The sequence below is a fragment of the Peromyscus californicus genome, unplaced genomic scaffold (assembly GCF_007827085.1).
Source record: "Peromyscus californicus insignis strain IS unplaced genomic scaffold, ASM782708v3 Scaffold_4__1_contigs__length_199733344, whole genome shotgun sequence".
NCBI lineage: Eukaryota > Metazoa > Chordata > Mammalia > Rodentia > Cricetidae > Peromyscus > Peromyscus californicus.
This window is the reverse complement of record NW_026294562.1, coordinates 25,559,192-25,584,213: the sequence shown is the minus strand read 5'-3', so window position 1 is coordinate 25,584,213 and position 25,022 is coordinate 25,559,192. Positions and strand designations below refer to the sequence as shown.

Here is a 25,022-nt window from a genome sequence, read left to right as displayed (position 1 = left end):
TACTCTGAGTTCAGGATAGCTCGAGCTACATAGAAAGTTCTAGGACAGACAGTCTGTGCTACAGAATGTAACAGACCTTTTCTTTTTTTTAAAAAAAGTTGTTTTTTAATGCCATAAGCATCCTTTAAGAGAAGACTTTGTTTTAATGGTCTCAATACATAGTATAAGCTACTGATAGATTTTTTGGTGTGTTTCTAGGAGTGGCAATGAGGAAAAAATGATGGCTTTGCTTACACCATTGAACGTCAACTGCCATGCAAGTGATGGCAGAAAGGTACTGGCTTTAAGATTCTTTTTTTGTCATCTAGTGATAGGAATATATATTTATCATAAATTAAAACATTTAAAGAGAGTTCTAGTGTTTTCTTTTTAAATAGAAATTGAGATTCTTAAGCTTAATAAAACTCACTGATAATGAACATTTGTCTCTGTATGCAATAGTGAACTTTAAACTTTTATGCTATGCTTTCTATATATGTTCATTTTATAAAACCAAAATGATTGTTTATTAGCAATGAAGTCATAGTTAGATTTTGTTTTATGTTTGAGTTTTTATGTTTTCAGACATTTTATGCAGCCATTATGTGAATTTCATTAGTTTATTTGGTTACTATTTCAGTCAACTCCATTGCATTTGGCAGCAGGATACAACAGAGTAAAGATTGTGCAACTGTTACTGCAGCATGGAGCTGATGTCCATGCTAAAGACAAAGGGTAAGCTTTGAACAAAAGTGAAGTCTTGTTAGAGTCCTTATAACACACTATCTCCTTAACGAAAGCACTTTCCTGGTGCTGTTTAAGCAAATCGTTCGTGTTTATTGAGCTTTTATAAGATGCAGGTTGTTCTGAGCACCATAGGGATTATAAAGCGTTAAGCCTACCACTCATACATTATAATTTATAGTGTTGGACCCCAAAGTTTAGGGTCTCAGGTGGGCGCCCCAAGAACCCAGACTCCAGTCCAGTTGATGCAACAGCACGAGGATTTTATTAAAGAAACATCTGTACAGATGGGCAAACTCTGCTCCAAAGAGCAAGAGTCGCATCTTATTGCAGCCACATGAGGGCTTTTAAAGGAAAAACCCACAAAAGCCATAAGATTACAATTTGGTTTCACAAGAACATGGTCTGATCACATAGTGATCACAGAGGGGGTACAGTTACGTAAACCTCAAGGGGGTATCAGGGCGGGAGTGGAGCTTACACACAGGTCACGGTGGTCTTTCCTGGAACACCTGCAACTATCCCAGTCACAGTTGAGCACATCTCTTAACAGAAATCTTTTTACATTGTTATATTGTTACAGCGGTGATTGAGTAGTGGCTGAGTCAGGTTGCCCTGGGAACTAGATTTTCAGTTTCTCATTTCCTGGTGCTTGAAGTTTCTCTCTTCCTGAGGTTTGGGGGTGTAAGCCTAAAGGGTCTTTCAATAGCTTCTGAAAGATGCCTCATAAATTTGAGTGGTAAGTAGAGATTGGTGGATGGAGTTATTAGAAAATTTTTTAGAAGATGTATGCTCCACCCATATCTTCAGGGCAGGGTGTGATACCACATGTCTATAATCCTATAACTTGGAAAGGTATCGTCAGAAGACTCAGGAGTTCAAGAGCATCTTTAACTACATAGCAAACAGTTCTGGGCTATCTGGAATCTAGACTCAAAAATAAATGAGTAAACAAATAGAAAGCAGAGTTTAGGGAATATGATTCTATAGGAAAGTGTAGGTAGTACATTTAAAAAGTAGTAACCAAGCCAACTTTGACACAGGCATATAATCCCACCCAGCTCCTTGGGGCCGGGATGAGGCCTGCCTGGGGCAATTTAGTCAGATATTCATACCACCCCACCCCCACCCCTGGTGAAAGAAGGTAAATGTAGCTCAGTGGTAGGACTTTTGTTTTAACATGCACAAAGGCCTGGGTTCGTTCACCAGTAACACACACACACACACACACACACACACACACACACACACACACACACACACTTGGATAAAGCAGATGATGATGATGCACATGGGCCAAATATCAGAATTGGAGAAACTGGTTTAAAAAAACAAACAAGTTTTAGAAGTTTTGATGTTATTAGCATAAGAAATTCAACTTTGTTCTGTAGTCTTAAGCATTTTATGATCTGAAAGGAAGAACTGTTGTTTTACCCTCAAAGGAATTTGAGAGGTGCATTATGGGATAATACGTGTTGGATTAGTTGGGGAAGGAGGAGACTAGAAGAAGAAGAACAGTAGCTAAGAGTGAGCACTGTGGAGCTTCTGTACAGCTAAGATCTCTAGCAGTGATTGAGGGAAAATGAAAAGGAAGGCAGAGACATACTGCAGTGTAATAGCAGAGATAGCAAAGATCTGGATGTCAAGCAAGAGAGAGGAGTAGAGGAAATTACATCCTGAAACATTTTAGGCCCACAGCACACATACTGACGTGTAGGAGGGAAATGACTTGGCAGAAAACATTATGCTAACTTTTAGAGCTCTTGGTTTTATGAGAATGGAAATTCAAGCAGCAGTATTTAGTGAGTGGCAGAAAAATTGGTATTACCAGAAGCTGCTCTGGCAGTGCTTGTTTGAGTCATAATGCTGATCCAAGGAGAGGGAGAAGCTTAAAGGTAGAAGCCAGAAGTTCTTCCATTACATTACAGAGGAATTTGGCCTCAGTTTACTAAGAACTATATAGCATTTATCTTAGAGAAGTTCAAAAGATGTTTCAAAGAAGACCTAGCTAGTATTCAGAATAAATCTGAAAAAGCTATGTAAATGTGAGCCAGAGCAACAGAAGGAATGAAAGCTATACCTGGGAACCGTACATGTGCAGACACACAAGGAATTACAAGGCCAGAGAGAAGCTCAGAACCTTGTGTGTGTCATGCTGACTTAGAACCAGATGCCCAACTTTAATCCCAACACTGGGAACTCAGAAGCAGGTAGATGTCTGTGAGCTCAGGACCAGCCTGGTCTACAGAGTGAGTTCCAGGCCAGCCAAAGCTGCATAGTGAGACCTCATCTAAGGAAATAATAAAAAATTAGAACCATCTCTTCAAAGCAAGGATGAACAATGATATTAAAACAAGAATGCCTATAAGGGATTTACCTTTATAAAAATCTGGCTAATGCTTAGAGAATAAATTGGTTTAGCGGTTGTTTCAGAAATAAAGTTTGTAACATTATGTAAGCCCAAACTATAACCAATAGTAGTGGTGGGGAGAGAAGGAATATGGATTTGAAAGAGACTCAGGAATTACAATTTGAAGATTGTAGACTTAGGGACTATGTTGTAATAATAGGCTTTTTTTCCCTCATCTTATTGTAGTGATCTGGTTCCATTACACAATGCCTGTTCTTACGGTCATTATGAAGTAACTGAACTTCTGGTCAAGGTTAGTTCTTTTGTGCCTTATTTTCTTTAATTACGTAAAATGATTTGAAATGCATGTTGTTTCTGGCTTATTCTTTATTCTGGGTGCTTGGTAGAAAGCAGGAATAATCATAACATGCAGATTATTGATAAGCTAGCCTTTGAATGCCTTCAGAATTTTGAGATACCATGCAATGTCAAATATAAAGTAGCACTAAAGAGGTCATACTAAAGTGTTACTGAAGTGAGGGATCAGGGACTTACCAGAATAAGATTGAAAATACATACAGAGGTCCTGGGCAAGCACCAGGTTGACAACCTTTACTGAAGAGTCTGGCTAACAGAAGACATTCATTCAGCGACTGCATCTATGAACAGGACACTCACTGTACCTAGGAACAGAGGGTACCAAGTCACATCCTTGAGTTAAATAATAAAGTATGGCACCAGCACACATAAAAATAGCAAGGGTTGGCACAAGCAAGATGTCTTAGTGGATAAAGCCCCTGCTGCCTAGCCTGGTAACCTCAGTTTAATCCCCTGGGGTCCGCATGGTAAGAGAAGCCAACTCCTTCAAGTTGTCTTCTGACCTCTGCACGTGTACTGTGGCACGTGCATGTGTGTGCACACACTAATTTAATTTGACAATAAATTTACTGTTTTGGTTTGGGTTTTTTGTTTGTTTTTTGAGACTGACAATGTACTTTGTAAAAAAAAAAATTAAAGAATAACAAGTTTGGCACTTGTCTTTTTTAATCTCAGCACTCTGGAGGCAGAGGCAGGTAGATTTTCAATGATTTTGAGGCCAGCCTGGTCTGCATAGTGAGTTCTAAGCCAGCCAGGTATACATAGTGAGACCCAGTATCAAAGTATCACAAATAAATAAGTAAATAAATGTTTTTTAAAAGAAGCAAGGCATTTTCTCAACTTTCATCTTCGTATCCTCGTAAGTTCAAGAAAGCAAGTAGCCTGATCTGAGGAGGGGAAAGTCTGTCAGATTCATAACTACGCAGCTCTGCCAAGAGTCGACTGCTGCTGTTCTTCCTTGAGGGGATGTCAGAGACTCTAACAGACTGCCGGAAAGTTCGTCTGTAACTTTGTGATTCAGGTTTTAATGTTGTCTTGATATAGAATTAGAAAATATGAAGCTAATTGTTTTTTTGGTTTTAACTCTTGTTTATTTTTCTTTATGTGTGTGGAAGGGGGACAGTTAAGTGCATCAAAATATAATTGGGAGTGAAAGTAAGAGTCCAGTGTAAAGCTCCATAGCTTCAGAATAAGAGTGTTCTAGCTATACCCATTCATTGAGACTGTATGGCTTTGGGTCTGGCTAGTCTTAACTGAGTAATATTTTTATTTGTGAATTATTTACAATAAAGTTTTGACCATTAGAAAATTAGAAAGACTGGATGGTAGTGGCTCATCCCTTTAATCCAGTACTCAGAAGGCAGAGGCTGGCGGATCTCTGTAGGACAGCCAGGGCTACACAGAGAAACCTTGTCTTGAAAAACAAAAACCAAACAAAACAGGAATTAGAAAGAATATTATTGGTGAAATTATTAAGGCCACTCTACATAGTTAAAAGGGAAGTTTATTTAGTGGCGTAACTTACAAATGAAGGGATAGGTAGGTTGCGGGTTCTGGGAAAGACGCAGTGCAGTCCGACAGTTTTCTCTGGAGAACTCTTCTCGGTCTCTCTAGCGTCCAGGGTCCAGGAAACGAGATGCGATGCATCCAGATCTCGGGTCTTCAGGGTCCTCCCTTGGCCCTGCCTTGTAGGTGTGATAGTTACCGAAGCCTCAATAGGGGTTGGAACTTCCAGACCAAAGCTGGAATGGCTACCCACTACAGGATATATAAAAGTTGGCAGGTTGACATGAAGCTTGTAAGATAAATGTGAACAGCTTTGGTTGAAGCCAGTGTGATCAAATTTAATAAGATTCAACAAAAAGGCCTAAGTTCACAAAAATAGTGCATGAGATGTGATGTTTTAAAAATTCTAGAGTTTGGAGGCTAGAGAGGTGGTTGGGTTAAGAGCATACACAGTCTTGCAGAAGACCAGAGTTTGGATCCCAGCACCCACACTGTGCACCTCTAACAGCCTGTTAACTCCAGCTCCAGGAGATCTAACTACCTCTTCTGGCCTCCAGAGGCCTTGCACTGATGCACGTAATCAAAATTAAAAAAAAAAAAAAATAGCCCTGCCCCCCCCCCCCAGAAAAAAATCTGGAGTTTTGAAGTTGCCTAAGTATATTGTGTAATGTTAGCTATTTGAAAGGCTACCTTCATTCTGTGATAATGGAAGTACAGTGTCAGAGTCAAACCACATTTAGGAATCTTTTTATTTCCAGTTTCTCCTGCTCCCTGCTGCCTTACTCTTCTCATTCCCTCTCCTAGAAACAGTCCAGTTGTCTAGTAACAGGCTAAGCAAATCACAATGTAATAAAGTTAAAAAAAAAAAAAAAAAAGAATCCAAACTAGTGATACAGCCTGAGTCTTAGGAACATTAATATGTGAAAAAGCTAAACACAGACAATCTACTGTGCTTTGTTTTTTATGAAATTCAGAAACACATAAATATGGTACTAAAAGAAGGGGGCCAAAGTTGTCAATGAAAGAAGCATAGCAAACACTTGGTGGTTGGTGGTAGTGGAGCACGCCTTTAATCCCAGCAGTTGGGAGGCAGAGGCAGGTGGATCTCTGTGTGCTCGAGGTCAGCCTGGTTTATGAAGGGAGTTCCAGGACAGCTAGAGCTATTATTATACAGAGAAACCCTGTCTCAAAAAACCAAAAAAAAAAAGGTATGAATCTTGTTTCTTGTGTGGTGGAATAGATGTATATCTGTCAAAATTTACTAAGCTACACTCATTAAGAGTTCCGTTTTCCTGTATGTTAATTATACCTGCAAAAGGAAAGGGAGATTCTTGCAGAAGACGTTTTTTCCAACTTGCGTGTTGTTAAACTACACAGGGTTAATCTAAATTCTCTTAAGAATTGTGCATTAACTATACGCCTTTTCTTCCCCAGCATGGTGCCTGTGTAAATGCAATGGACTTGTGGCAATTTACTCCTCTTCACGAGGCAGCTTCTAAGAATAGGGTTGAAGTGTGCTCTCTTCTCCTGAGTTATGGGGCAGATCCAACCTTGCTGAACTGTCATAATAAAAGTGCTATAGACTTGGCTCCCACACCACAGTTGAAGGAAAGATTGTCATGTGAGTATAAAAATGATGTTCAAGATGGATATGATGACACATACCTTTAATCCCAGCACTTAAGAAGCAGATGTAGGTGGATCTTTTTAGTTCAGCCTGGTGTGCATGTAGTGAGGTCCAAGCCACCCAGGGCTACATAGTGAGACCCTGTCTTGAAGGAAGAAAAAAAAACATATGATACTTAGCTGAGATACATGACCTCAATGAGTGAGCTTTTTTTTTTTTGGAGGGGAATGTTTAAATAGTAAAATATTTTCTTTAAGGATGGGTGTCTGTTCCTGTTTGCATAGTTAATAATTTAAATACTGAGTAGAAATATATTTGGGTTAGTTTTTAAATTTAAGAACTATAAATTATAGCCTTTGAGCCGGGCGGTGGTGGTGCACACCTTTAATCCCAGCACTCAGGAGGCAGAGCCAGGTGGATCTCTGTGAGTTCGAGGCCAGCCTGGTCTACAGAGTGAGATCCAGGACAGGCACCAAAACTAAACAGAGAAACCCTGTCTCAAAAAAAAAAACAACAACAAAAAATTATAGCCTTTGAATTTTACTCATATCTTTGGGACTTGTTAGTTAATTTTACAAAAAGTTGTCTTGTAAATATAGTCCCTGGATTGTGACATATAATATTCTTTACTCCCTGGACCAAATTCTGTGGTTTTCTGTGTAGTTAAAGAAAATAGAGTAAGAAATAAGCACTTGATTCAGATATAGTATTCCTATATATAAATGAACAGCGTGAACTAAACTTGAATTATTCCAGAACAGTAAAATGATAATGAGTGGTTTCACAAATCTAATAAGTAAAAGAGAAGCATTGAAGAAATGCTTTAATTCTGTTCATCCTAAGGAGTTATTGATGAGCTAATGTTGATCCACAGTTACCTGATAGACCTGAGCAAGACTATCTTATACTGTAATACTAGTGGAGGAGTGATGGTTGCCCCTTTTTAAGTTCTCAGAACACTTTGCAGTGGGAATAGATTGTAATAGTGTAGATATCTCTAGTCCAGTTAGAGAATATCAACAGACCATGGATTTGCCTTGGCCTAAATTTGTGTATATACTTGGGAATGAATTGTGCCATGACTAATGGGAACTAGAATGCCATTGTGTCTATTAATTGTTGTTATTAGTCTAATCTATAGAGCCTTAATCTGGCTATTTTGGAGATTACTTTGAAAATACTAGTATTGTGCAAGGCAAGCCTCATTACTATGACAATTTTCATGTGAATGCAAATGCTTCTTTGTTTAGATGAATTCAAAGGCCACTCATTGCTGCAGGCTGCACGGGAAGCCGATGTTACAAGAATCAAAAAACATCTTTCTCTGGAAATGGTGAATTTCAAACATCCTCAAACACACGAAACAGCATTGGTAATGTTTCAGACTTAAGCTTTTCAAATAAAATAACCAAAAACTAATCATAATGTCTGATTTTAGTGGTGGCATTGTTTTTAAAATACTCATCTGTTTGTTGGTGGCTGGTTGATGTTTTTGTTGTTGTTTTGGTTTTGTGAGTCTAGTATCTTGTTGTATAGCCCAGATTGGCCTCATATTCGTGGTAGTCCTACCTCAGCCTCTCAAATGTTGAACTAGACATTTGCTACCATGCTGAACTAAATCCAGTTACCCATCTATATATAAAGGAAATCTCCATAGCGTAGACAAATAGACCACCCACAAAACAAGTGGTCATTTGTGGTTTTCACAAGTTTGAATTTAGTATCTTAGAGTTACTTCCATTTACAAACTGGGCATGATACTGTGTACCTGGAATCCCAGGATCCAGAAGGCTAAGGTAGGGGGACCACAAGTTTAAGGCTAACCTGAGCCACACTAGCAAGACTCTGTCTTAAAAAGCAAGTGGAAGCAGGGCATGGAGTGAGAGAGGTGACTACCTTAAAAAGTAGAAATTCTAGAAGAAAACAGGAAACTCTGTTATATAAGCTTCATAGTGTTCTTTAGGTAGAAGGAAATGAGTAAAGTTGACTGGTAGATAATGTGTTTTCTTCCTTATGCCTTAATATAAACTGTGAAACTTGACGCTTAACTTTTTTTTTAATTTATTTATTTTATTTGCATTGGTGTTCTTGCCTGCATGTATGTGTGAGGATGTCAGATCTTGGCGTTATAGACAGTTGAGTTGCCATGTGGGTGCTGGGAACCCGACTCCTCTGGATGGGCAGCCAGTGCTCTTAACTGCTGAGCCATCTTTCCAGCCCCCGACATTTCACTTTTTAAAATCCAAGTTAAAAAGAAACTAAAGCTCTAGACTAATAAAAAATGCTAAGCAGAAATTTAAAACCATAGCAGCATTAAACTAGTATGGAGACGCTTAGAAAGACTAACAGTCGGGCTGGAGAGATGGCTCAGAGGTTAAGAGCACTGCTTGCTCTTCCAAAGGTCCTGAGTTCAATTCCCAGCAACCACATGGTGGCTCACAACCATCTGTAATGAGATCTGGTGCCCTCTTCTGGCCTGCAGGGATAGGTGTACTGTATATATAATAAATAAATAAATTTAAAAACAAAAGAAAGACTAACAGTCATGGAAAATTTTCTAGTGTGAAAAATCTCATTATCTAAGGAGAATATCTTCCAACTCCCCAGTCACTGCTTAAAATCACAGATAGTGATGAACCCTACATATATCATTTTTTTCTTACATAACCACACCTGAGATAGTTTAATTTATACTTTACACACAGTAAAATTAACGACCATACCAGTAGCTCTTAGTAAAACTTCAGTATACAGTATCTTTTCTGTCCTTCATCAGTTGAAGCTTTTCAGTTAAAAAAAGCACTTTACAGCTTCTCTCTGGCATATCATAGTTGCCAGCAAAACTGCCCCTGCACTTTAGAGCCGTTAAGTAAAATAAGCACTTCTTGAACACAAACACTGTTACACTCCAGTTGATTCAATGATAACAGACAGCTGCAAAGTTACTAACGCGTAGGCAGCATATGCAGCCTGTATACTCAGCACAAAGAGCAAAGGGCAGGATTTCATCACACTTCTCAGAAGCATGTTTATTTCTGGGGCTTTTCTGTGTAGTAGCAGATCATAGTGATCTCAGGTAATAAAAGCAAAACAGCACAGTTGAAAGAATGTTTTACTGTGTGTGTTTTCCTCTAAGTATCCTGCTGTAATGTCTTTAACTTTAAAACATGCTAGGACTTAAGTGTTCATGGGTAGTTGTGCAGGGGCAGTTTCTTCCTGTTTCTAGAGATTGCAGGCCTTTCCCTAGGATGGACAGAAGAGTAGGACTCTGATTTGTGGTGGGTGTAATGAAAACTTCTTGGAAATAAACTATCTTTTTTTTTTTGTATTCAGAATAAATGTTCTAGGGTATTACTCTTAGTGTGTCAAAAGAACTGTATACCAGTTAGATTTGACTTTATTGAGGGTAAAGGAATTATTTTGGTGACTGCAGCAATATCAAAAAAATGAATCAGGAACATAATTGTGAGGAACTGACAATGTATGATTAATAACAGGAGAACAGGGGCTGGGGAGATTGCTCAGCAGTTAAGAGCACTGGCTGCTCTTCTAGAGGTCGTGAGTTAAATTCTCAGCAACCACATCATGGCTCACAACCATCTATAATGGGATCTGATGTCCTCTTTTGGCTTAAAGGCATACATGCAGATAGAGTATTCGTATACATGAAATAAATAAATCGTTTTTAAAAAAAACAACAAATTTCATTATTGCTGTATGTTTAGAAGTATAGAGCAACTTTGCTTTAAAATTTTAACCAAAATTTTTAGCTCACAACTTTCAGATTTGGGTTTTGACAAATATTCACATTGATTTGGTCAATTCTCAGTCAGATATTGAGTATCTGTTAGACAGCATTATCCAGATGTTGAGAATGTAAAGATTGTGCCATAACCATAGGTAATAAGTTTATAAAAGGCAAATCCCTACCTCCTTTCTCTTTCCCTTCTTGATACTCAGAAATGCTGCAGCCACAAGCAGTACAGGTTGTGCCGAACAGGTAGTTCATGTCCTTACTCTGCTGTGGGCCAGTTAAGGAAGAACACATCTTAGCAGCTAGCCCAGCAGTGCTGTTAAACCAGCAGAATTGAGAACAGAGCAGATGGGTATGCCTGTTCATGTAATAGCCCAAACTCTGGGCTGAGGACATACACAGCCCCGTGGGAGAGCTGGGGTACCATCTCTGAAGCTGTGGATCTATTGTTAGCACTGCAAGAAGAAATGCTAAACCTTTGAGTCTATCCCACCCTTTTAAATAGAACATTCATCCTATCTGTAGTGGTATTTTCAAAATTGAGAACAAAGTTTAACCAGAATATTTAATAACACAAAGTATTTGATCCTGTGGGATTTTCTGGCTGTGTCAGAATCTGTAATTACTACACGTTCTCTCCAATAGAAAGTTTTTCAAGAGCAAAGTTGGGTAAAAAGAAAACAAAGAAATTATATTGCATTTATTATCCATGATTGGAAACACAAGTGTTCTTAAGTGAAAATGGTTCTGTATGGTCCTTGATTAATGCTGCAATTTGAATTATTTAGCATTGTGCTGCTGCATCTCCATATCCCAAAAGAAAGCAAATATGTGAACTGCTGCTAAGAAAAGGAGCAAACACCAACGAAAAGACTAAAGAGTAAGTGTACCCTTGACCAGTAGATGTTATTAATATCTTTTTGTATGGAAAATATACTTATTGTGGCTGGCCTTTTCTCTTTAAGATTCTTGACTCCTCTGCACGTGGCTTCTGAAAAAGCTCACAATGACGTTGTGGAAGTAGTGGTGAAGCATGAAGCAAAGGTACATCCTTTCTGGTAACCGTTGGTAATCCAGTCAGTCACTCTCTGATAAGTGGAGATCTAGCTCCTTAAACTAGTCGTGCTATCATAAAGGGTTTTTTCTCTTAGCCCTAGGGTAGGGAGTAAAAGTACTTGCCACGCAATACCCCTCAACCGAGTAGCCAACCCCAACTCAGCCATCTTCAGGGAGCCAGGCCCAGAGAGGAAGTGGTTCAGAAGGAGCAAGAATGAGCTTAGGTTGGGAGGGAATGGAGCATGGGGGGAGCTGGAGCAAGACCACAGCCCAGCCTGGTGGCGGCCGGTCGCCCTGCAGGCCCCATTCCCGCCTGGCATTGTCCTCCTTACAGCGGAAACACAGAGCTTGTGAGTGCATGTCAGCTGTTAACAAGTGGTTTCTAGTACATTCTTGGCTTTGCTAAATTAAAAACAAAAAAAGTACTTGCCACAAAATTGTGAGGACCTGAGTTCAGATTCCTAGAATCCATGGAGCAGGAGATAGTGCTCCTGCAGCTAAATGGGAGGCAGAGATGGAAGAGTGTCTAAATGCCTGTAGGCCAGCTAGCCTGGCATGTACAGTACCCAGTCTGTCTCAAACAAGATAGAGGGTGAGGAACCACACTCAAGGCTGTACTCTTGACCATCATGCACATATACACACGTGTGCACATGCACACACCACAACCCTCAACATGCAGAACTTCCCAAATCTATTTTTTGTTATTGTTAGGAAATTTATGTATCTATTCATATGTACGTTATTCCTATATGTCCTTTTTTCTCCATTCCTTTTAATTCACTGATCAACATTATACTTGAGTTTTTCTTAACAGTACACAGAACACCTCTTGTCTTAGCAGACCAGTTCTACTCTGGTTTTCTTTTCTGACCAGCATCTGAAATTCCTTTATTAATATAAATAACTCCTCTTATTTACCAGTGCAGACTTTGTACTTTCCACGATTTCTGTAAAAAGACAAAGAACTTGAATAGAAGAAGTAAATAATTTGAGTTAAAACAACATATATAACCATTTTGATGAATTAACGTTCTTTAGTTGACATTTATATGCAAAGCATTTTACCCCTTGAATAACTACTTCCTTCAAAGCTGTAAATAATTTTCTTACTCAATAACTTTAAAATATGATTAATAATAAGTCCAGAGAAATGGCTTAGTGTATAAAGTGCTTGCCATTCAAGCCTAACTACCTGAATTGGATCTCCTGGAATCTATGTGAAAAGCCAGGTGTGGTGGCACACATCTGTAATCTCAATGTTCTGATAGATTGGAGAGACAGGGAAGTTGGCCAGTTCACCAGCCAGCTAGCAGAGTGGCAGAAACAATAAGAAGACCCTGCCTCAGCGTGGTGGAAGGTGAGACCTGAGTCCCAGAAGATGTCCTCTGACTTCCATAGGCTTTTACACACACACACACACACAATTTCAAAATTTTAATTTAAAGAATGCTTGGTAAAAGGTGTACATAGCAGAAATGACAGTTGATAGTTTACAGTTTTTAATCCAAAGACTTTTACCTTCTTCAAAGAAAATTTTTAGTGAAAATCTAGTATGTGGTACAGAAATGGAGCTGCTATGAGTGAGTGAAGGGAAAAAGAACAGGCCCTGAATGGCCCTGAGACCTTCTCCTCACAGGTTTGCAGGTCAGTTTTCTTACTTCTCCTTCCTTGGATTTCTCCCCTCTCAAGGAATTACTTAAATTTTTCAGTTTCTTTTTCTGTTACCTTTAATGTCCTAATCTCTGATTTCGGGTAGTTTCTGATAATGTATAAACGTGATTTTTCCTATTGTAAATTACTGAATAAAATAAAGTTGGTTTCTGCTTGACTGCTTGGCATCCTCATTTGTCTCTGCTCTGTGCCTTCTTGTGGATTGCTCTTTCCTTACATTACGGCACACTACTTGAAGAGTATCCAGGCGCACACTGAGTCTGAGTTGTGAAACTTAGTGAAACTGTTGTGACTAGAGACCACTTACTTGCTTTTGTCCAGGACTTGGTAGTTTCTAAAAACCTGTGTCATAGTGCGAAGACTGAAGAAGTCCCAGGCAAACCAGCAAAAGTTGGTCACCCTGATATATATTACTCAAAGCTTTCAGGGATTGTTTTTCAAAAAATATGGTTTAGTATGTGAGTAAACATTGCCCTGAGCATTTTAAATAGGGTTTCAGTTCTGTAGTCATGGACACTCACATTCTAGTTTTATGCTCATTGAGATCTTGCTATGTCCATCTTCAAATATTCTCTGATGACATGAATTATTAATTAGCCAGTGTCTCAAAAGACACTGGTGGACATAGGATTGGTTAGTTATATATTGAATTATTCTCATGGTAAGGAGGCAGAGTGGAAATGAGGTGCTCTTACAGGTCAGCTTATTTTCTTGTGAAGAGTTTCAAAGATACAGCCAAATTGAAAGAACTTTACAAAAAATAATTCGGTACCCACTACCTGGATACTGTCACCAGCTATATTATGTTACATATCCGTCAGCATGTATTTTTTGACATGTTTACAGATTACTGTGCACATGCTAAATATTCCGTGTATACACAGCAACTAAGTTGAATGTTTATATATAGTTTTTCTGTAGGTACAAAAGTTATATGGGGTGAAATGTGCAAACCCTCAGTATGTATGTGCTGAATTTTAACAAATCTCTATATATATGTGTGTGTATGTATGTATGTGTATATATACACACATGCATATACAGTATATCTGTGTAACCAAAATCTATTAAAGAACACAGGCTAAGGCAGAAGTGGGTGATGGATAGTTCAGTGGTAGAGTGTCTCAATGTGTAAGGCCCTGAATTCAGTCTATAACAGTGCTTCTTCATCTCAGGCAGTCTCTACCCCAAACGATAACAACCATTTTGAGATTTATCTATCACAAATGTGTACACTTTAGTGTAAGGTTTTAGAGATTAGTATAATGTTTTAGAGATTGATCAGCATGTCCACAGTGCCTTTGTATTGCTGGTGAATGTTCCATTGTGGATATACAGTATGTTTATTAACATAATATTATACATGATACATGGTGTAGAAAGAATTAAATAGGAATGAGTATTTGAATACTAACTCACCTCTGGAGTTCTCCTTGGCTGTTGTATGTCTTGGAGCCAATCATAAAAATGATGTATTTCAAAGACCCATAAAATTTCAATGGATGCAATCTTTTCAGTCACTGTCTAGTTCTGAATAGTGTGAATTCATAAATGCTTTAAGGCTAAATAAAACTTAAATGTTGAACTTACTGTATTTGGCAACCCACGTGTTTAACCCAAAGTTGGATCTACATTCTTAATACCAGTTTTCATGGATTGGTGAATTTGTACTCTAGTATTGCATGGGAAAAATGCCTCCTTTGGCACTGGACAGTTGGTTTCTTTAAAAAAAAAAAAAAAGCTAGAAACTTTTAGTAGTAAGTATTAAGTGCTAATTGGATGATTTTAGATGGTGCGCTGCAATGCTAATTTCAGTGTTTTCTGCATTATGAAGGTTAATGCTTTGGACAGTCTTGGACAGACATCATTGCACAGAGCTGCACACTGTGGTCATCTGCAGACCTGCCGCCTGCTCCTGAGCTATGGGTGTGATCCGAACATCATATCCCTTCAGGGTTTCACCGCCTTGCAGATGGGAAATGAAAATGTACAGCAGCTGCTTCAAGGTATTGGGTGCTTCTCTGACATTCTTTTTTAAAGATTAACCTTTAAAGTTTTTCACATATCAGGTGTTAGGTGTAGGAGTTGATAATAAACGGAAAAAATTTGAGAAATGTTGGCCTTCTTAACTTAAAATTCTTAGCTCATTATATTTGATACTTAAATGTCATTAAATTATAATTTTGACTTTTGTTCAGTAGCATAATCTGCCTGGTTTCTTTGCGTAAATAAAGCTGATTTGCCAGGCATGGTGGTGTGCACCTTTAATTCCAGTATTCAGGATGTAGAGGTAGGCACATCTCTTTTGAGTTCCAGGACAGACAGGGTTGCATAGACCCTGTCCTTTTTTTTTTTTTCCTCCTCATCTCTCCCCTCTCCTGTACTCCCCTCCCCTCCCTTTCCATAAGCACTGGGACTGTTTTCTTCTTTTTTTAGATCTTGAGTATGTAAGGCATGTATATGTCTTCTAATAATGCATGTTACAATGTGATTCTTTTCATCTTGTCCCTGGCTTTATTATTTTGTTTATGGGAGATTTACCCTGGCACCTTCCCACATTAGTTTATTTGGCTCTTCCTTTGATACACTGTTCTAGATGTTTATCCTAAGACATAAACATTTATCTCTGTTTTCTTTTAGTTCTTTTAAAGTTTAATTTTTAAACTGAAACCTTTACCTGGAACTTCTTTTGTTGTACATATTCTTCTCAGAAATTTTGAGTTTTAGTCACAGTTTTCATTGTTTTTGTTTTGTTATGTTTTTGTTTTTTTGAGGCAGGGTTTCTCTGTAACAGTTCTGACTGCCCTGAAACTCACTCTGTAGACCAGGTTGGCCTTGAACTCACAGAGTTCTGCCTGCCTCTGCCTCCTGAATGCTGGGATTAAAGGTGTGTACCACCACTGCTGGCTCAAGACACAATTTTAAACTTGAAATGTCTAGCTGCTTTCTAATCCAACTATACTCCTTAAAATGGAAAAAAAGCCTGAGGCTCTGGATCTTTAATATCACTTTAATGATTTGTCCAGGTTCAGATAACTAGTAGATAACTAGTTAATGTCAGAACCGTGTTTAGATTTCTGCTGGTTGCTCTTTACCAGTGCTCACACGTGGCTTGGTTAGAATGCAGGCAAGCTTTCACTTTGGTTATGTTCCTTTACACCACCTAAATAGCATATAGCTAGCACGCTTACACATTCTGTTCAGTGCATATTTTCAAAAGTTCTAATAGCCTGAGTGTTTTCCCCTTAGTAAAGTAGGACTGACTTCCTCGAAGCTTGGTCTAATTTTCTACATGGAAATTAACCTCTCTTCTCCCCGCTTCTAGAGGGCATCTCACCAGGTCACTCAGAGGCAGACAGACAGTTGCTTGAAGCTGCAAAGGCTGGTGATGTAGAAACTGTAAAGGTAAGAAACCGTCTTAAATTTTTGTTAATCTTTGGTTTTTATTTTGGCATTGTTTAATAAATCTGTACTGTTACATCAAACAGCCTTATTAAAAAGACAAAAAAACCACCAATTCCTGTGCAGTAAGGAACACCGAGAAATGGGGGTATTTCACATGTATTTTAGAAAATGTCACATTCACAAGTTTTGGTACTCTTCTTGTAGCATAAAATGTAGTTGTCTTAAAGGCCTCACTTGTCCCTGTGAAAGGAGAATAAGGGGCTGGAGAAACAGTTCAGAAATTAGAAGCACTTGCAGCTCTTGCAGCGGTCCTGCATTCAGTTCCCAGCACCCAGATGGTGGCTTACAATCGTGGATAACTGGGTCCAGGGATGTAACACCCTCTTCTGACCTCCATGTGCACCAGGCACACATGTGGGGCACAGACAAACATGCAGGCAAAACATTCATAAACATAAAATCATCTTTTTTAATAAAAAATTATTTTAAGGATAAGTAAGTATGGACCAAGTATGATAGTGCACAATCCCAACACTCGGGAGGCTCAGAGAGGAGGATTAAGGGTTATAAGGCAGCCCGAGCTACTTAGGAAGACTCTGTCTAAAAGCAATACTAAGAAAAAGAAGAAAGTTTCATGTTGCTGTCCATTACTGTTTATATAGGACACATAGAACAACAGGAACCAGGTGCAGGTGTCTGTACAGACTCCTCCTGCCTGTGGACCAATTGTGACTGTGTGAGCATAGTGTTAGCACTGCTCAGAGCCGTTCAGTCTCTTTCTCAGCTGGACTGCATTTCTTTTCTCCTACAGAGTGCCAGACTGCTTGTCTGTCCCATCCTGGCAGCAGTCCCCCAGAGTCCCTTCCCTCAGACTCTGTTTGGACTTGCGCCATACACACATGGCTGTCCTGCTGTCCGTGTTGTGTGTCCCTGTTATGTACAGAAATGTGTGTCTGGGTAAATAACCCAAAAACCTGATGTTTTAAAAGAGCAAGGCTCACAATTCAAGTAATACAAATCAGAATTTGACTCATCTGTTTCATGAAGTAAATAATTCTTCAGTAGTGCAGTAATACTGTTTCAGTTTTCAAAACTAGCCAGGAGAAAAGCCTTCTTATTTTTTTATTGTTTTATTTCTCTCCCTAAAGACTTTTCAGAAGTAGGCTGCTCCAAGTTGAGGCAGCACTCGTGTACATAAGAAATGTTATAGAGCTAGGTGGTTGTGGTGTACGCCTTTAATCCCACCACTCAAGGAAGGCTGACCTCTGAGTTCTAGGACAGCCAGGGCTACACAGAGAAACCTTGTGTCAAAAAACAAAACCAGGTTTTGTATTACCTAATTGGTGGCAGAAGCAGCTGTTTGAAATAATTTTGTTGAATTTCTACATAGTAGATTTTCTACAGATTTATATAGTTGTTGGTTTTTGTTTTTTTAAGATACACAAGCCAGACATGGTAGCACTTGCCTTTACTACCAATACTAGGGAGGCAGAGCAAGGTGAATCGCTTTGAATTTAAGGTCAAAAGACCTGTTAGGGTTACACAGTGAGACCCTGTCTCAACAACAACAAAAAAGACTTACAAATATTGGTCTCATCCTAGAGCTCTGAGAGTTTCTTCCCTGATCTTTTAAGTGGGCTAGGTGTTTGGGGGGGCGCGTGGTGTGTATTCTCTCCTTCCACCTTTACAGAGGTTCCAGTGATCACACTCAGGTCTCCAGACTTGCACAGCACCTGTACCAGCGGAGCCGTCTTGCCAGCCCTGAATGAGAGTGCACATGCTGTGCCAATGTGACTAGAGATACCACATGCAATGAGGCTTTCTGATTTGTTTTTCATGAGTCAAGTGATTGTGTTTTATTAAATTCAAGATATTTATTCAAGTTAAAACTAGATAATTTTATTTGTATTTGTATGTGTATGTAAATGAGGAGCCTGATGAATTTTAAATGTTAATTTACTTATAGACCATGAAAGTATTTAATAAGCATAAGACTTAACATTACCAGAAGTGGTGGCATACTCTTATGATCCCAGCACTTGGGAGACTAAGGTAGGGGGTCACAGTTTGAGACCAGCTTGTGCTAATTCTTTTTTGTTGTTGTTGTTGGCGGTGGTTTTGATTTTAGTTTAGGTTTTTTGTTTGTTTTTTGTTTTTTTAAAAAGTATAAACTCTGTTTTCATCTGAATAGAAGGAGCCTAGAGGGAAAAGACATGAATTTAAAATACAAATTGGACTTAGAAAACAAAGTAATGCCATTGAGTTAAGGAAGACACCCATTTCTCTCTGTGATAAGCATTAGGCTAGCTTCATTGCCCTCTGACTCTGAAATCATTTGGAAATGTATCTCTCTCAGCTTTTCTATTTTAGGGCATGTGAACTCTGTATGAATTACTAGGATAGGAACATTCTCCATACTACCCAGTGAATATTTACATTTTTACTTAGATTTGTTTACTATTGATCTATCAGGTTACATCATTTTCTGGATACCCATAATACCTCACAAAAACAACCTAAGAAAGAAAGGGTTTATTTGGGCTTATAGTACAAAGTACAGTCCAGCGTGACAGCAGGAGCTTGGGGTAGCTGGTCACATTGCATCTGCAATCAGGAAGCAGAGATCAGTGAACACAGATTTTTGAGCTCATTTTCTCCTTTTTATTTCATCCAGGACACCAGGCCATGAAATGGTGTCATCCACAGTTACAGTGTGTCTTCTTAATTAATAGATGGTTCCTGGCAGGCGTGCCGAGCGAAAGAGTTGTCTCCTAAGCTATTCTAAGTCATCCAGCCTGACTCTATTAACTGTAACAGTCCCCAATAGCAGAGTGGGCAGTATTAAATTGAAAAGGTATTAAAATGATGTGTGGTAACTACCACTTGTGGCAACAGCTGGTTCACAGTGGAAACACTCATTCCTAGATCATGTTTCAGACCCACTAAAATACAGCTTTGGTACTGGAACCTCACTCATTGAATCTAGTATATTTTGTAAGCTCAGAAAAGCTTTGCCAGTTCGTGGCTCTCTTTGGGATAAAACCGCTGATGGGGCTTACTGAACTTATCCTTGTTCTCAAGGTACACTTAGTAAAATACTCTTTTGACTCTCTAAGCATTCATTGTCTGTTGTCTGTTTTATTCCCCTAAATTCTCTGCATAGTACTCAAGAATATTTGGGGTATTACTTTTGATTGAGCTAGGCTTACTCATCTGAACCAAAGAACACAAGAAAATAATTTTAGCAATTATTTTCTTAGTTCTACAAGGATGGTATATAGCCAAGAACATTTTGTTAGTTCATTTTATTTATTTATATATAGTGCAGAATGAGTCATTATCTTAAATGGTTCCTTGGCTGCTAGATCACCTAGAAACTTGGTGGGAATGCAAATTTACAACCCTAGACACTGACTTAGAAAATTTGGAGATAAGACCAGTGTATGTCAAAATTGTGAACCACTGGTCTGCAGCATCACTTCTCAGACTTTAATATACTTACAGTAGAGGTGTTACTAAAATGTAGATCTGCTGTGGGGTTTTTATTTGTTGTTTGTTGGAAAGTCTTATCATGCAGTCCAGACTGGCTTGGAACTCATAATCCTCCTGCCTTCACCTTCCAATGCTGGGATTACCGGCATATATTACCTTGCCTGGCTTAAAATGTAGATTCTGACTGTAGATATGGATTTGGGACTCCGAATTTTTCCTCAGTGCTGCTGTGATCTAGTGTGCTATATTACATGTGTTTACCACCAAATGGAAGTTACAGTGATATTCTTTGACATTACATTATCACTTTGATGTTACATTATCAATATATGAATAGTAAGTTTTACTACCTTTCAAAAAAGTAGAACATAAAAGTATATATGAGAGGACCAGAAGAATACTCAGTAAATGGCAAGCTGAAATAAGAATAGTTTCTGAAATAACTTATTTAATGAAATAAGAAAATGAGACAGACATTTGAAATTTCTATTAATTGTGTTAAAACGACATGAGACTATGTAGCATTGTGTGTGTGCTGTGTTCAATCCTCCAGAAACTGTGTACTGTTCAGAGTGTAAACTGTAGAGACATAGAAGGTCGTCAGTCAACGCCACTCCATTTTGCAGCTGGATACAACAGAGTGTCTGTGGTGGAATACCTGCTGCAGCATGGAGCTGATGTGCACGCTAAAGATAAAGGGTAGGAAACAACTGCCATGGCTCTACCTTACCTTTACATGACCCTGGAAAACTACAAAAGACTTTCAAGATAAATGATAAAAATACTTCTGTCTTTTAATGTGTAATTATGTTTTCTAACATTGGTACAATAACTTATTAACTTCAGTTAAAGCTTTATGCTGAGCGTGGTGGTGCATACCTGGACTCAGGCACTGGGGAAGTTGAGGCAGGAGGATCACCACAAGTTTGAGACTAATACAGGCTAAATACAGTATGGGACCCTTTCTTTTTTTTTTTTCTTTTTTTTTTTTTTTTTTTTTTTGGTTTTTCGAGACAGGGTTTCTCTGTGTAGCTTTGTGCCTTTCCTGGGACTCACTTGGTAGCCCAGGCTGGCCTCGAACTCACAGAGATCCGCCTGCCTCTGCCTCCCGAGTGCTGGGATTAAAGGCGTGCGCCACCACCGCCCGGCAGGACCCTTTCTTTAAAAAAAAAAAAAAAAAAAAAAATGTAAATGACTCAAGTTTACATTAAGATTAACTTGTATAATGTCTTGTCATTTTATAATTGCCAGAGATTTCATTTTTGCGATTTTGATACTGACATTAATGTATTAAAGTGTTTAGTGTTCATTGAGGATATTTGAAAATTTTCTTGTTACTCTCGAAATTGTTTTTGTTAAAAATACACAGTGCTAGATGTTGAGTCTATATGTGAATGTTTATCATAGTCTCTGCATTTAAAATATTTTGAAAGGCCGGGCGGTGGTGGCACACGCCTTTAATCCCAGCACTTGGGAGGCAGAGCCAGGCGGATCTCTGTGAGTTCGAGGCCAGCCTGGGCTACCAAGTGAGTTCCAGGAAAGGCGCAAAGCTACACAGAGAAACCCTGTCTCGAAAAAAACCAAAAAAAAAAATTTGAAAAAGTCTTTTCCTGCTTTCCATAGGTTTAAGTTCTACAGAGTATTACCAGTATACTCCCTTAGGCAATTTTAAGAAATGTCTTTCATTGGTTATGTATAATTCCTGAGATTAAACCATGTTTTCTGCCATTACTGCTCATTGAACTTTTCAGAGGCCTTGTGCCTTTGCACAATGCATGCTCCTATGGACACTATGAAGTTGCAGAACTTCTTGTCAAGCATGGAGCGGTAGTTAACGTAGCTGACCTGTGGAAGTTCACACCTTTACATGAAGCTGCAGCAAAAGGAAAATATGAAATATGCAAGCTTCTGCTCCAGGTATGCTGAAGTCATTGCTATGGACAGTGTGAATTACCTAAAATATTCCGATTATCTTTCAAATACCACTACTATAAAATTTAAACTAATGAAAGTAGGAGAGGAAGGTACCTAATGCTGAGCTAGATTTCAAAGGAAAATGTCATGAGCATTTTTATTTTTGAATCTACATATATATTTCCCAGCATAGGGGTTTTATTTCTATAGCCACCTACTATGTGGTAGTTCTGATTGCGATCAGATTTTCCTGTTTGGTAATCCAACCTCAAATTACTTGACTTACTTGATTATGTCGTTTATAAGCCCAATTTGTTTAACATTCTACAAAATTGATGGTCCTGGTCTAATATAGATACAGATACTGGGCTATAAAATATTACAGCATAGATTCATTCACACAGTGTTTGTAAAAAGGAAAAATGCAGCTAGGTGTGGTGATGCACTCCTTAAAACCCAGCACCTGGGCTTCAGAGGCAGGTGAGTTTTTATCAGTTCAAGGCCAACCTGGTCCTCCGAGTGAGTTTCCAGGCTACATGGTTGAGATCTTGTTTTTAAAAAAACGGAAAAATGCAATCATGCATTGTGTAATAATTCAATCAATGATGGGCTACATTTTTGGCAGTGGTCCCATAAAATTATCATGAGATACAGATGTATCTCAGTTGGTAGAGTACCTGTCTAGCATGCACAAGTCTGGGATTTATTCCCAGCACCACATGGACAGACTCAGTGGTACATACCTGTATTCTCATTATGTAGGAGGCAGAGATAGGAAGATCAGGGTCAGCTTCTACTACAGAATAAATTTCAGAAGACTAGCCTGTGCTGCATAAGAGTCTGTCTAAAATAATAATTTTTAAATTGTATTTAATGTAGTTTACCTATTCTTAGATACATACTTATATTTAAACATTAATAACAATGAGGTTAGGTTTAGTATAAAATGATTTTCCTTGCTCTGGTTATTTTCTCAATGACAAAACACACACTGACCCACCTCTTCCCCCAACCCCCTTTTTTTTTTCTTATGCCTAGCATGGTGCAGACCCTACAAAGAAAAACCGAGATGGTAATACTCCTCTGGATCTTGTTAAAGATGGAGACACAGATATCCAAGATCTACTTAGAGGTGATGCAGCTTTGCTAGATGCTGCCAAGAAGGGTTGTTTAGCCAGAGTGAAGAAACTGTCTTCACCTGATAATGTAAATTGCCGTGATACCCAAGGTCGACATTCTACACCTTTGCATTTGGCAGGTAAATGAGTGAAACTAGATTTAGGCTGGTGACATCTAAGATTATTTTTATTTATTTATTTATTTATTTATTTATTTATTTATTTATTTATTTATTTTAGTGGGGGATGGTATGGGGGGGTCTGAGGTTAAAGAACAGCGTGTTAGAGGTTATTCTTTCTTTTCTTTCTTTCTTTTTTTGTTTTTATGGTTTTTTGAGACAGGGTTTCTCTGTTTAGCTTTGCGCCTTTCCTGGAACTCACTTTGTAGACCAGGTTGGCCTTGAACTCACAGAGATCCACCCGGCTCTGCCTCCCAAGTGCTGGGATTAAAGGTGTGCGCCACCACCACCCAGCGAGGTTATTCTTTCTATCTTGTGGGTTCCAGGGATCAAACTCGGGTTTTCAGGCTTGGCGGTGGATGCATCTACCTGCTGAGCCATTTTTACCATCCCTAAAACTCATTTTTACTCTTGAGTAAAGTATTTCCTCTAAGTAAACTTGAAAGATACAAGTCTAATTATCTACCAAAGCTTTCATTTCACTTCCTTTGGCACTAATTACATTCAGGAAGAACAGTTGCCAGATGTAGTGGTGCATGCTTTTATCCCAGCAGAGGCAGGCAGATCTGTGTGAGTTCAAGGCCAGCCAGAGCTACCCTGTCCCAAGAAAAAAAAAAAAGAAAAAAAAAATCAGTAAGAACAGTTGAAATAGGCTCTGCCGATCACTCTGAACTTTGGAATCCTTTCTGTGAGATCACTACATTGGTTAATGTTTGAAGAGAGTTAGGAAAAACGTACCTTCATAAATTCTGCCTTCTTCATAGAAAACTGAAGTTTTCATTTTCTAGTGATAGCTGAGTGTAAGCTGCAAAAATGAATGTCTTCAAAGACTTCCCTTCCACTATGTAGGTTCTGGGGATCAAACTTAGATTATCAGGCCTGGCAGGAAGGGGCCTTCCCACTGAGCCATCTCACCAGCCCCAACTTTTATAAGCTTTTTTGTGGTATATGTATATTTTATATATGTGTGTATGGATGTATGGCTGGTCTTGCTTTGGACTGCCAGCTCCCAAATAATGATCTACAGACTTATTAATTAATTATGAAAGCTTGGCCTTAGCTCTTATAACTTAACCCATTTATAGTAATGTACAGTCTGCTACATGGCTCATTACCTCTCCTCCATACTGTATGTCCGATTACACACACACACACACACCTGCCACCTCTCGCTTGTGAATCTCTGCCGGGAAGTCTTGCCTATCCTTTCCTGCCTAGCTATTGGCTGTTCAGCTCTTTATTAAACCAATCAGAAGGTGCTTTGGTAGAGATACAGCTTCACAATGTACAAAATGATTATCCCACAACATGAGTTTTGCCTTCATGGATGTCTGTGTACCACATGTGTGCCGGATACTTGTGGAGGTCAGAATAGGGCATTGGATCCCCTAGAACTGGAGTTACAAATAGTTGTGAGCTGCCTTGTGGATGCTGGGGACCAAATCTAGATCCTCTGCAAAAACAAGTGCTCATAACTGCTCAACCATCTCTCCAGCCCCTTATCTTGAATATTTGACACTGTTTTGTTTTGTTTTTTTTTAAGATTTATTTATTTTATGTATATGAGTGCTTTATCAACTTCATGCCAGAAGAGGACATCAGATCCCACCATAGATGACTGTGAGCCAGCCACCTTGTGGTTGCTGGGAATTGAACTCAGGATCAGTAAAGCAGCCATCTCTCCACCCCTTAGCATTACTATTTTAAATCCACATTGACTTTGTAAGTTGCAAATACATTGTTTTGTTTCTTGAGACAGGGTTTCTCTGTGTAGGCTTGGCTGTCCTTGGAACTATCTCTGTAGACCAGGCTAGCCTGGAACTCAGAGAACCCACCTGCCTCTGCC

General features: G+C 38.8%; 1 protein-coding gene across 3 annotated transcripts in view; it reads left to right on the top strand.

Annotated features, from left to right (window-relative positions):
- Tnks2 (tankyrase 2) overlaps positions 1 to 25,022 on the top strand; it is a 68,390-nt gene that overhangs the window by 18,928 nt on the left and 24,440 nt on the right. For 2 of the 3 annotated variants that reach the window (XM_052761636.1, XM_052761634.1), the window contains exons 5-16: positions 199 to 274; positions 620 to 714; positions 3,320 to 3,386; positions 6,392 to 6,578; positions 7,835 to 7,956; positions 11,127 to 11,218; positions 11,304 to 11,382; positions 14,903 to 15,074; positions 16,394 to 16,473; positions 20,519 to 20,664; positions 21,717 to 21,882; positions 22,918 to 23,137. In XM_052761636.1, the coding sequence (XP_052617596.1) occupies positions 199 to 274; positions 620 to 714; positions 3,320 to 3,386; positions 6,392 to 6,578; positions 7,835 to 7,956; positions 11,127 to 11,218; positions 11,304 to 11,382; positions 14,903 to 15,074; positions 16,394 to 16,473; positions 20,519 to 20,664; positions 21,717 to 21,882; positions 22,918 to 23,137 (1,502 nt within the window). The remainder of the gene's footprint in view (positions 1 to 198; positions 275 to 619; positions 715 to 3,319; positions 3,387 to 6,391; positions 6,579 to 7,834; positions 7,957 to 11,126; positions 11,219 to 11,303; positions 11,383 to 14,902; positions 15,075 to 16,393; positions 16,474 to 20,518; positions 20,665 to 21,716; positions 21,883 to 22,917; positions 23,138 to 25,022) is intronic. The other variant, XM_052761635.1, reaches the window with a different exon arrangement.